We start from the raw sequence: 11,940 nt of genomic DNA on the forward strand, positions 1-11,940 counted from the left end.
TCCGCGATTGTTATCTGTCTTATTTCGATTCTTTCCTGCTCTTCGGCGCAGTTACATAGCTGGTTTATCGGGAATTGTAGATCCAAACCCCCCAAATCGTTTTGGGAAATGGAAATTAGCAAACACTTGCTCTCAAGGCGGCTCCAAATTTCAATGCGGCCTTTTTTGTACTAATTTCCGATAATTATGGTTTAAATTCTATTTCCTTATCGAAGCCCGCTTTAAAAAAAAACCTAAACTTTGCACTTTGAAATTTTATCGCTAAAAATTTATAGCAAAATTGTGAAGTTATTGTCACAAGATGAACTGAAATGTCCATCCGCAATTTCCGCTCAATGAATATTCTCGCAGGTGAGGTTTTATTTATTCTCTAAAACTTTGGAAAGAGTTTATAGGACCCCACTCACAGCTAGTATCCTTGTGCTTCCAAGGTGATTATTAATTCTTCTTCGAATAATTCGCAATACTTATTATCAAGCAAAATTCCACTTCAGCCGAAATACAAAGGCAATCCTCTTTCTTCAGAAACAAAAACCGATCTCCAGCTGATCAGCTTCCTTGAGTAAGAAAGTCTCCGCTATTTTTACGGAGAAATCTAACCTAGCGATCAAATTGTTCATTAGTATGATCCACAAATATTTGATGTGGTGGACGTTGGTTGTTCTATTATAGTTAATAGAGCGTCAGCCCCTCAATCTCGCTGTTCTGGCCTCGACTCCCAGTTGTCATGGGTTTTGGCGTTTGTCCCGCTGCTGTGAGCTTATTACTTACGCAGCGTTAGATGTGACGATAGTGAAACTGAAGCACAGCCTGAATGTGTGGATGCCCTATACTTGAACAAGAAACACTAATTTCAAAGTGTGCCGAAATTTCTTTAAATCGGTTGAATAGAATGAGTTTTGAGTTTGCATATTTAATTTCCATGAATTCCTAAGAGGAAGAGTTCATCGAATCATCGGAGAGTAAATTGCATTTTTTGGTAAAATTTTTACGTTTCGAAGCGCTCTTCTTGGATTTATGGCGGACTGGTAGCCTATGAGATTTTAGGATAGGTACAATTTAAGTCTTCCTCCCTTCTCTTGGAGTATTATTTGGGTTCTAACATTGATTCAGAATTCCAAGCCAGCAATTGTGCAGGCCAATAAAGTCTGTCCATTTTTTTTGGTACAGTTCCTACTTTTATGCATAGGGGACTTTGCATTGCGGATACCGTTAACCGTTAGCACTTGAGCAAGCAAGAGAATGTATAAAACCGAAATGGATTCGATCACCAATCAAGCACTACCACACAGCTTAAGAGTTAGGGAAGTACACATATTAATGTGCGAAAAATAAAATGGTATACCATGGTAGTTTTAGTTGAATATTTTAATGAATAAATGAATGGAATGACTTAAATATATCCGTTGTTATCTTAGTCGTTATATATTCTGAATAGATACTGATCCCAGAAACCAATAAAATATTTAATTCCCCATACTAGATTCCTAGATTTTGCTCCCTTAATATTCCTAAAAAATACAAAATATCCAGCACAAATGCATATAAATCAGGTGATTTATTCACCCAGGCTGCCTATTTTTTTAATTTTAAAAGTGAATCGAATTTAAAGTACATTATAAACAACCGAAGGTCCAACAGAAATAAAAGTTTTTGCTATAGTTTGTCTTACGTTTCGTTTTTAATTAATTTATTCAAATAACTAACCTTATATGTTACCTTGATGTGTCTCTACGCAGCTAATCTACTTTAGCATAAAGCTGAATGTTTAAAAAGTAAAATACTGGTACAATGTGCAACGCAAAGGTTATCACTGTTATCACTATACCTTCGCTATTTGTGTGCACTCCAAAGCAATCTTTTTGGAATGAATGTTTTCAATTACAACCTACGGAAATTAAAGGAAATATTTTTTTGTAATGCAACACACAACTACACTATAAGTGATTCCCTTTTGCAGTTTCCAAATAATGCAACTCAAAGCGCCTTCAACTTATAAAAGGTAAGCAACATGGAATTTAACATGTTTTTCAGAAAGTAAGTAGACATATTATAGATTCCGTTGATGACTCCTTGCTTTTGGCCAAACTACGATTTTGTGGCTTTCCATTAACTGCCTTTTACTCATTTATGCCTTAACTAAGTACATGACGAAATAAGGTTTGTTCAATAGTCGCCTCTCAACTTTATTCTTCATTACGACCAATATGCATTAAGGCAACAGCTTCAGCCTTGTTTCTGAAATGTCTAACATTGTCCTGTTCTCCAATATACTTTTACAGCATTTCCTTTCCTTGCCATAATCGTAATTGTCGTGCATTCGAATCACTTCAAAGTGTATTTCCTAGTCTACTTATCTTGATCGTTTAGTTTCCACTAATCGGCGATTTTTGGAACCTCAAATAACTTTGATAATTGCATATGTCGTTTTCAAACTTTACAACCGCATGACTCATAGCTCTGTTTTGTCCGTGATATATTACTGTGATCCAGCGCTCTAGCTATTTCAAGTCCATATTGCCTAGGATGTTAGTAGTTACGTACATCAAAAATCGATATTTGCAATTTAGTTAAAGTAGGGTCGGATGACGATCCGGTTACGATTTTCGGCTATTCTGTGCGGATAAGAAGTTACGTTTGGAATCTGTGCTCGGTAACCGTTCGAAAGCAAGCAGATGTAAAAAATAATTCTGAGGCTTTTATTTATCTTGAGAATGATCACTCCCTTGAAATTAGGATCTCTGTTGATCTGTGTTCGCGTTAACACTATGATATTGGAGAGGAAAATATTGACTCAGAAATTAGTAGAATGACGAACTATTCAATCCTTCTCCACAGCGCTATTGACGGTACGATAACCAAGACAGTTGGGCTTCAATTCTCGTATTCTGAATTCGGACCTTAGTTCCGGCCATTAATGTTTCTGTCGTTATCCTACTTCTGAATGCTTATCGCTGTATTCTTCGACTTACTACCTTCAGATTCTGTTCACTTCGTTGATGGTGCACACAGATGGGTAATGGTTTCATTTTTATTATATGTCACTGCATGTAAGGACATGCTGCGAAACAGGATAGGGCGTTCACTCTATCGCATACTTATGACTTATCGGTTCCATGCTTATAATTTGACCCTAATACAACTAGTTCGTAATTGTTGCATAATTGAGCGCCTGAAAGTACTTTGAGCAGTTTTATATAGAATAAATTTGATCTTATTCATCGGTTTTGAACTATGAATTAGACTTCAATTTACTATGATCCTGAACTGCAACAAGAATATGTCTGAGTGTACTGAGTGTGGCCGTTCTGCCGTAAGACGAGCAAAGACGGTTTGTTTTTGACTGCCTCCAAGCTTATAAAATAATAACCAGACAATATTATTGCAACACTTTGTAAATATAAATGTGAAATGGCTTAAGAGGTTATTCTAGTGTTAAAAGGTTTTTTTCCCCCAACTTTTGCCTTTTTGCATATTTTGGTAGAATATATGATCGGAAATAATTGTGTAGAACATTATCTTGATATCTAAATTAGCTTTGATTCTATTTGCAAATGTGATTCTCATACAATGAAAATCAATAAAGACTTTTTATCAAAATATTTTTTTTGCTGTTGCGCGGGGTAGCATAACAAATCTAAAGAATCAGTCCAATCTGTTTTTTTACACACTGTTCGTGTGCCCCAATTCCGATGATCTTTGGTGAACGAACTCTAGCGGGCCGATACTTTCTAGTCGAAAGCAGTTTGTTAGCTTTAGTTTTACTTTCATGCCAGTTTCTTTAAGGCATTTGCGAATTGTCTGATTTAAATTCCTATCATAGCTGTTCCTGACTCTATTGATCGAATCACCATTCTCTAGGGGAACTAAAGTTTGGTTGTCGTGCACCCTTACTCCTTGAAATTGACTACCGTCCCTTTGCCGGATTTTCGAAGCAAATCCGATGGAGACTTGATTTCAGGCTGCTTTTTTCTATAATACTAACTGCAACTTTTGGCATTGCTATCCTTATTAAAAAAAAAATTGAATGTTTTTTCCGTGCAAGAACCTGTTGCAAATTACTTTTGTTTGAAAAAAGATTTTTTTTAACTAGTTTAACGTTTTTCCTATGAGTAATATTTTTAGTGGTGCATTATGAACGAACTCTTAGAATTATACATAGGTATAGACTGCCAGTGGGTCAGCAAAGTTATCACAAAAATCATAAACATCCAGCTAATCTTGAAAATCACTATTATGCGTTTCTATGAGCAATATTGGAAGTGACTGTATATTGCCGTCCACTTCATACGTGCTACTCTTCTATGTGTAAGACCGATTTATAAATAACTAAAATCTAAATAATTTACAGCTTGTCAGAATAATTTCGTCGTACATATATAAAAATCAATATATTTTTATATCAAAAATTCAGGTAATTACATTATTTTGTTCATAGATCCCACACACATCGCACATCGGCACTAGATAACTTTTGTTTCTTATGCCACCCTCTACCCCGCATCACAAATTTCATGCGATTTCAGACATCGGCCTTGACTGAAGAAATTCGGAGGGCGCACCCGATTTTTATCTTAAATTATTGGACTATTTAATATGTTAGACTTTCCAATTTAATTGGCGTACACAAAATTCAAATCAAAACTTTCAAAACTTTTTAATATTCTTTCCTATATTATTGCTTATATTCGGTGACCGTTATGGTCTTGAGTGAAGTGAACACACCTCAAGACCCTGATCCAATTGGATTGTTGCGCCAACGATTATTATTATTTAAGCGCTGGGCGCTGTCTGCTTAGATAGTGCAGTCCTTTCGAAACTGCTAAATATGGAATCAAAATGTGGATTTTGAGTCCCTTCGAACTACTATGCTTACAACATACAGGTGTTTGTTGGTCGCAATCGAAATACCACTCCTGAAGGTAGTCAAGGATACCCCAACGTTTTAGATATTTCTGCTAGAAACGTTACGTGCGGCAACTTTTTCACTTCGTACGCATTGGCTGAAGAATTAAATGAAAAGCGCATGACTATTTTGGGTACGATTAGGAAAAAAAATGAAATTTCTCTAGTATTGATTGATATGTGTCGAAAGCAAGTGTTATCAACTGAATTTGTCTACACACATTACATATGTTTCTCGTTGTTACCGATTGGTTGCACTATCGAGCGCATTTCACAAAAAAAGCCCAAACAAACGAAAGAAGTGAGAAGAGGGACGAACATCATTGAAGAATGTAATAAAATCTCAAATTGTGTTGGTGCAATTGACCAAATTGTAGCAAGTAAATTATTGCTTGATGTGATTGCATTGAATGCACGCTTCCCGATAGGCATGCTAAATAATCTAACGTAAATGTCCGGCATGGACTCCTTATAAGGCAGGGGAATGGTGCTTATTGCACCAATTGCAATGTATCGACATTGCAGAACGATCATGCGACGAATGTCTACCACTTCAGCATTTGACACCAACATGGAAAAGAAATCTTTTTCATGCGTGCTTATATAAAAACCAGCAAAAATAGCTATGTAACTACATTGCGGAAATTGTGCGAAATATGCTTGGCCTGAACATGACTTTATAATTTACTCAAAATTTGGTAAATTTAAATGAGATCAAGAAAAATATTTTATTTCTGATTTTCGCTCTTCGCTGAAAAAGTTGATGATTTGGTAGTAGGTTTTGTTTGTTGTGCGGTATTCATTCTTACCAATGTCACTTGTAATGATAATAAACATTCCATAAACGGTAAAAACAAATAATATCAATTGCTTTTCACTTAGCTATATTCTAACCAGTAAAGAACGTTGTATATACAAGAACCAATTCGACAAAAGGTCGGTGAGGGACTCATGAGGATTTTCCTTAACTTTAAAATATATTATTAATTTATTTGACTACGTATCCAGATGTGATGTATTATACTTTGGGAGAGAGATTTTATGCATCATGATTTTTCGGTCAGATAGGTATTGGAAGCAAGACCTGCTTCGTTTTATAATGCGTACCTTTTTAGTCTTACATTTTTCGAATATTGTTAAAAGTTGCATCAGTTTCGAAAAGTACTGGCTGAATTCTTTCACGCTATACCCCACAGAGGAAAAATTCTACCCTTAAACTCAGCGTAGTTATGTTACTCGTTGCATACAAAAGACCTCGAAGACTACATACTTTCACTAAATTTGGTGACAATAGCTTTAGCTGCTATCGAGTAAATGGCGGTGGTTTTTTTTTTACATAAACCATGAGAATTGGCATATTATTCTTTTTTTACATAACATAAATATTTATTTTTCTACGTTTTTTCATTTTCATTTTGAATATTTAACAATGAGCTCAAGATCACATTGCTTTTCCATTCTTCGTATGATTCATAAGTTGAAATTATTTAACATTAATCGCCAAGGGACCCCAATTTGTAAAACTGATTGTAGCCCTCCATTTTCGAGCTACTGGCTAGTGCTTAAAGTTTATTCACATTTTAACAAAAAATATATGGACTGGAACTGCTGATGGGATGATTATCGAAGGAGCTTGTGGGTATATGGGATGATGGTGTCGTTTCTTATTATATTGAAGAACATGTTCCCACAGGCTCTTCAGCTTCGCTTACAAGCCACAAGTGTGAGGTGTAAACTAAATATATTTTTTTTATGGAAAGCACGTACCACTTCACAAAGCATATAATATAGGGGTAACCTTGTCATTTACCACGAAATCTCTCCTCTTCTCCGCCACCTCACTCAAATGTCGAATGCGAAACATGAGGAATAAATTCTGATTTTTTAATCTCAGTGAATGTTTCATTGATTCCGTTTTATAACCCGTTCGTGCAATGGTGTTTGCTCTGTTCAACTGAGAAGTTCCACTCAGCGCAGATTGCGAAGCATTGGTGAAAAACCAAGAACTTTGGATTGATTCTTGCTTATTTACATTAACCTCATTCACCAGCAGAGAGATCATTCTCACGTCGACGGCCGAAACTTTACTTCCATATAACTCTTAATTCTGACCGAAATTTCAAACTTCCAGTGCTGATAGCACTTACCTAATTATTGGAGTTTTCCATTCCAAGAGTATTCTTCCATGGAACAGCTAAAAGGTGAACTAAACCTCCATTAAATCTTTCTAGATAACCATTTAGTAGGTGTAGATATGATTGTTTGTTATTAGTATTTTCATACCCTTCTTTCCCCTTATATTTACCAAAACAGCTTACGACAAAAGTATTTACATAAAAAATCAAACACGGATTCAAACTTTAAGCATAAAAATATTTACAGGAAAACGCACGCTGCATGACTATATTCTTTCCTTCTATATTTCCTTCGCCATGCAGTGTAACCTAAGCAATTTATAGGGGCCATGTTGCCACAAATGTCTTGCTTCGTCTTGCCCGACACTAGACTACAAAAGTACCAGAGCACCTATATCCCAAAACAACGAAAAGAGGAAATTTGACCACCTTCTTTAGACAAAAATCAGAGACATGCATTACATTCAAGGTTTAAAATATTAACTGTTTATATTTGTTTTTCTTCATCTTAAATAATGACTACATAAATTGTATATTTTACTTCAATAACATACATTGAGACTAAGGAATCTCCATAAGCTTATTTTTTCTTTGAGATACGAACGAAGAAAACGAAATATAAATTTATCAAATGGGAAAAGGAGACTATTTGCATAATTATATAAACAGCCTAAACCGTGAATAATGAAAAGATAATCGTAATAAACAAACAAACATTGTACACAAGGATAAGATACTTATAAATCGCGTGTAATTAAGTTAATACAAATCAAAAAATTAATCGATAACTTATATAGGGAAAATCTCCATTCATGTGCTGCTCTCTACCGCTATTCAAATGAAACATTTCAGTATTTATACACAATACACGACTTGAGAAAATAGTAGCACATTGCTTTAAAAATAACAGATTTTCGCATATATTATATTCATTACTTTAACAATATTATATTTAACATTTAGAAGTGAATGCTGTTGTTAAGACGGAGAAAGAGAACAAACGGATCCGCAGCAGAGGACGAGCACTGTAATCCCCAAACCCGTTTCAATCAATTGCCGGCAATCGTAAACAAAATTATTCAAATTGTTCAGTGTTTAATAGGCCAAAACGCACGGCCTTGCTCGCCTCCGGCTGTACACTGAGAGCCGATTTATTCTTCCTCCCCCTTAACAACTCATCTATCCTACCTTCTCATTGAACCGTTCAAAGGAATATATGGCGAATAAGAAGGGTACATGGAATTTTGCTGTGCTGCCCGTTGGATAGCAGTCGGGTCCTGGTATTGAGATTGCATATTCATAACGCCCATTTGTGTAATCTGGGCTGCTGGGTTGTTGATGAATCCCGCTGCAGCCGGATTCGTGATGTATCCGGTCGGTTGTTGCGCTGGCACCCCTACCCTGTAGCCATTTAGTTGATATGCCGACATTAGATTCGAGCTGAGGGTCGTCACATTAGGGCTGCGACTCGACGCAGCCGACATATGTTGGACAGGGGCAGACGCTGTGTTCCTGGAACTTCGGCCGGTGTTCTGCGATAGAGATGTTATCGGTGGCGTCACGTTCATATTACCTGAGTAATATTTGTGATATTGTAGACCCATCTGAGTTTGTAAGGAGGTTGGCGGTGTAGGAAGATTTCTATTATTACCCAGATGTGTTGGTGGTGGCGTCATCGTACTATGCGGGTGCGGATGGTTGGGGGGCGGTGTCAAATTCACTGTTCCAGCAGGTGGTGTATTGCATGGTTGAACTTCCAAACCATTTGTTAGCTGTTGTAATTTTGAAAGACTACACATATTACCAACTAAAGCACTAGAATTTGCACCGGATGGTCCTACCGAGGTTGATGATGAACTGTTCATTTGTAATGTTGGCGTTGCGGACGGCGTGGGGGTTGGAGTCGGCATCGGAACCGGAGTATGAGACGACGGATGAGCACTGTTCCCTCCTTGAATGTAAAAGTTGTTTGCCGATGAGACAGCACATGATGATGGTGACGGGCCCAAGCGCTGATGTGGACTGGACAACGGATGTTGTGCTGTAAGACTTGTATGGCTCGCCGGCATACGATGTTGTATGACCGTTGTCATAGGAACAGAACTGTACGAATTGGGTGAGTTCCCTGTGTACGTTTGACTCATTTGTGGTATGGAAATGTAATCAGGTTGATGCATCGATTGATGACCATGCGCAGCCATTGAACTAGTTAAATGACCATATTGTTGCATGTGTTGCACCTGAAGATTTTGGTGTTGTGCCTGTTGCTGTTGTTGTTGCTGCTGCTGTTGTTGAGCGGCCATTTGTTGCATTGTCTGTCCAGGACTAGTCATCTGTTGTTGTGTAATACCGCCGCCATTGTTATTGTTCGACGGTGGAGTATTTCGCGATTGTCGCTGTTGTTGCGAGGACTGATGCGTATTGCTAGAGTTACTTCTACTAACTTTTGGCGTTGAAGCTCGATTGCTACTGGTGGTGTTATTGCTGCGAGCCTGCTAGAAGGTAAAATAAAATAAGTTTGATATAAATTCGAGGATATGAAAACGAATATATCTGAATATTTCGCAGCCTTAGTTTCTGTAGTGTAATGTTGGAACAGTCTTCTTAGTATAACTTCGAATCTTTATATAAAGTAAGAATGTAAGAACAATATTGGCGGTATTTCGTTCCGATTTTTAAACAGAAGCTAGATCACTAGCTAATGAGTACTATGAATAAATAGAGTAATGGAAGCTACACTGCAAACATAGTGTGTTTTGGTGCCTCCTAGAACCGTGACTAATCAGGAAAGAATTGCTAGCCTAGTGTCCTCAGCCTGATAAATAGCGATTGATTTGCCTGTTATAACGATATATCTACCCGAACGTCGAAAAAGACAGTGACCGTGAATTACTCAACCATATTATCACCCATCAATGTTAATGACAAAATTGGTACATCGAATCTGTCGAAAGTCTAATAAGACTTTCAGAGAAAACTGAAATTGAATCGAGCCCAAGCCAAGGCAGTCGAAATAATTACTTTAAAAGCGAAAATTAAAAAAACTAACAAAGAAACCTCTTCCTAACAATAAATAAGAGATCCTGCGAAACTGCAAAGTAAACCAGTACTTAGAGCGAAGCAGCAAAAAGTACAACAATGACATTCATTATTAAATCGGAGGAAAGGCGAGTAATCTTGAAAGGTCCGGGTTTGAATGCACAACGATAAATGAAATTCTAAAAATCAGAACAGGAGCACTGCTTTTTGGATCTGAACAAAATCGAGAAAGAGAAATCCGAGCTTCTTAATAAATTTAAAGAAGTCGCGGAAGCAGCCAGCCTGATGTGACGACAGTGGAAATACACGATCTTGAAACACACACAATTAAAGCAAAGGTAGCAGAAACTATAAGAAAGTTAGATTGTCATATAAAGCCAGTAAAAATTTCTATCCCAGCTCAAACGAGCTGATAAAAGCTAACTGGATAAGGTCATCGATAATGAGGCTCCAAAGAAAAAAACAGGAAGGAAAAACCTAGAACCCGGTCACAAGAGAAAAATTCCACTGCCAGACGTAGACCATGAAAAAATATTAGGTCTACCGAAAAGTTCTGCCCGGTTTCGTTACAACAAGTTTCAATAAGAATTCATTTGATATATATTTGTCTCTTTCCTATCGTTACTGAATGTATGCATAGTCACCTATCGAATGATCTAAAAGTGAAAATGATTAATGTGAGTTTTAAATGAGGCGGGATCATGATGGCCGTTGATAAAGCTCATTTACGCCACTATATTTTATACGAATTTCAGCCAAGAAAAAATTTTTCGAATATGTTTGAAGATGGCTCCAAAAATTTGAAGTATGAGATTTCGACCTTTCGAATACGCCACGCTTTGGCGGAAATCCTTTTCTACCAACAGCGAACAGCCAACAAGGACCGCGAAAAAGTTGAATTCAACTAAACATTTCGGACCACATCCTGAAATTGCAGTTGGTGTAGAAATATTCGAGTGAGAACAATTTGAATGATCGAGACACCACATTCACACCTCTGCTTGCACCTTTCTTGGACCGGATCATAACTGGGGATGCAACGTAAATTACCAACGAGAAAATCGTAAGGAGAAGGTCATACTGTCACCTCGGAAAACCTGCCACCTCCATCTCTAAATCGAATTTGAGCTTGAATAATAGAATATTTTGTATATGCTCTCCGGACGCAACACCTTCCAACTACCACTTGTTTCTATCCTTACAAATACCAAAAGATCATCCGAAACAACCAGATCCATCCAGATCAAGCCTCTGAAGGAGCAAAATCGTGTAACCGATCAAGACGAGCCGACCCTGCTTCTGAACGGGACAAAGGCCGAAGAAGAACCCGATGCAGTAATCATTAGCAAAAAGTGCAATAAAATCAATAGCGAAAAACGGATAAAAAACAAAATTTAGCACACCAGTTCTTTAACTACTACTGGAGAGGCAAAAACCTGTGATTATAGACAGGCGCCTGGACCAGCACTACACACAAATGAATTGCTACCTGATTCCAAGCGACAACATAGGCAAAAGAAACTTAATTGAAAGCGAAGGGATTCGGCGTCGAGATCATTGCAGGCAATTTCAACGTGAAAGCAGCAGAATAGGATTCGATGGCACAGATTTCCTAACAGCTTAATATCCGAAATATTAACGAGGCTGGATCTAATTATTTCATTGTTGGAAGCCTAGCACAACGTTCAGACCATCGAGTTACAAAGGCGTAATTCCGAATGCAACCTTGCCGCTGTACTCATATTCATCAAAAATGACGCGCTGCCAATTTCGTCGAGTAGTACGGAAAAGACGATCCGTTTCCGTCGGGAACGTAATTCTGCAACAATGCAGTAGGGGCGGGGAAATGCACTGCCCATAC

General features: G+C 37.5%; 1 protein-coding gene across 10 annotated transcripts in view; it reads right to left on the minus strand.

Annotated features, from left to right (window-relative positions):
- Positions 1 to 7,498: 7,498 nt before the first annotated feature.
- Positions 7,499 to 11,940, minus strand: part of LOC119653893 (histone acetyltransferase KAT6A) — a 41,524-nt gene continuing 37,082 nt past the window's right edge. For 4 of the 10 annotated variants that reach the window (XM_038059015.1, XM_038059024.1, XM_038059023.1 and 1 more), the window contains exon 8: positions 7,499 to 9,535. In XM_038059015.1, the coding sequence (XP_037914943.1) occupies positions 8,225 to 9,535 (1,311 nt within the window). In that variant the 3' untranslated portion in view covers positions 7,499 to 8,224. The remainder of the gene's footprint in view (positions 9,536 to 11,940) is intronic. The other 6 variants (XM_038059022.1, XM_038059021.1, XM_038059018.1 and 3 more) reach the window with 6 other exon arrangements.

This window comes from Hermetia illucens, chromosome 4 (assembly GCF_905115235.1).
Source record: "Hermetia illucens chromosome 4, iHerIll2.2.curated.20191125, whole genome shotgun sequence".
Taxonomy (NCBI): domain Eukaryota; kingdom Metazoa; phylum Arthropoda; class Insecta; order Diptera; family Stratiomyidae; genus Hermetia; species Hermetia illucens.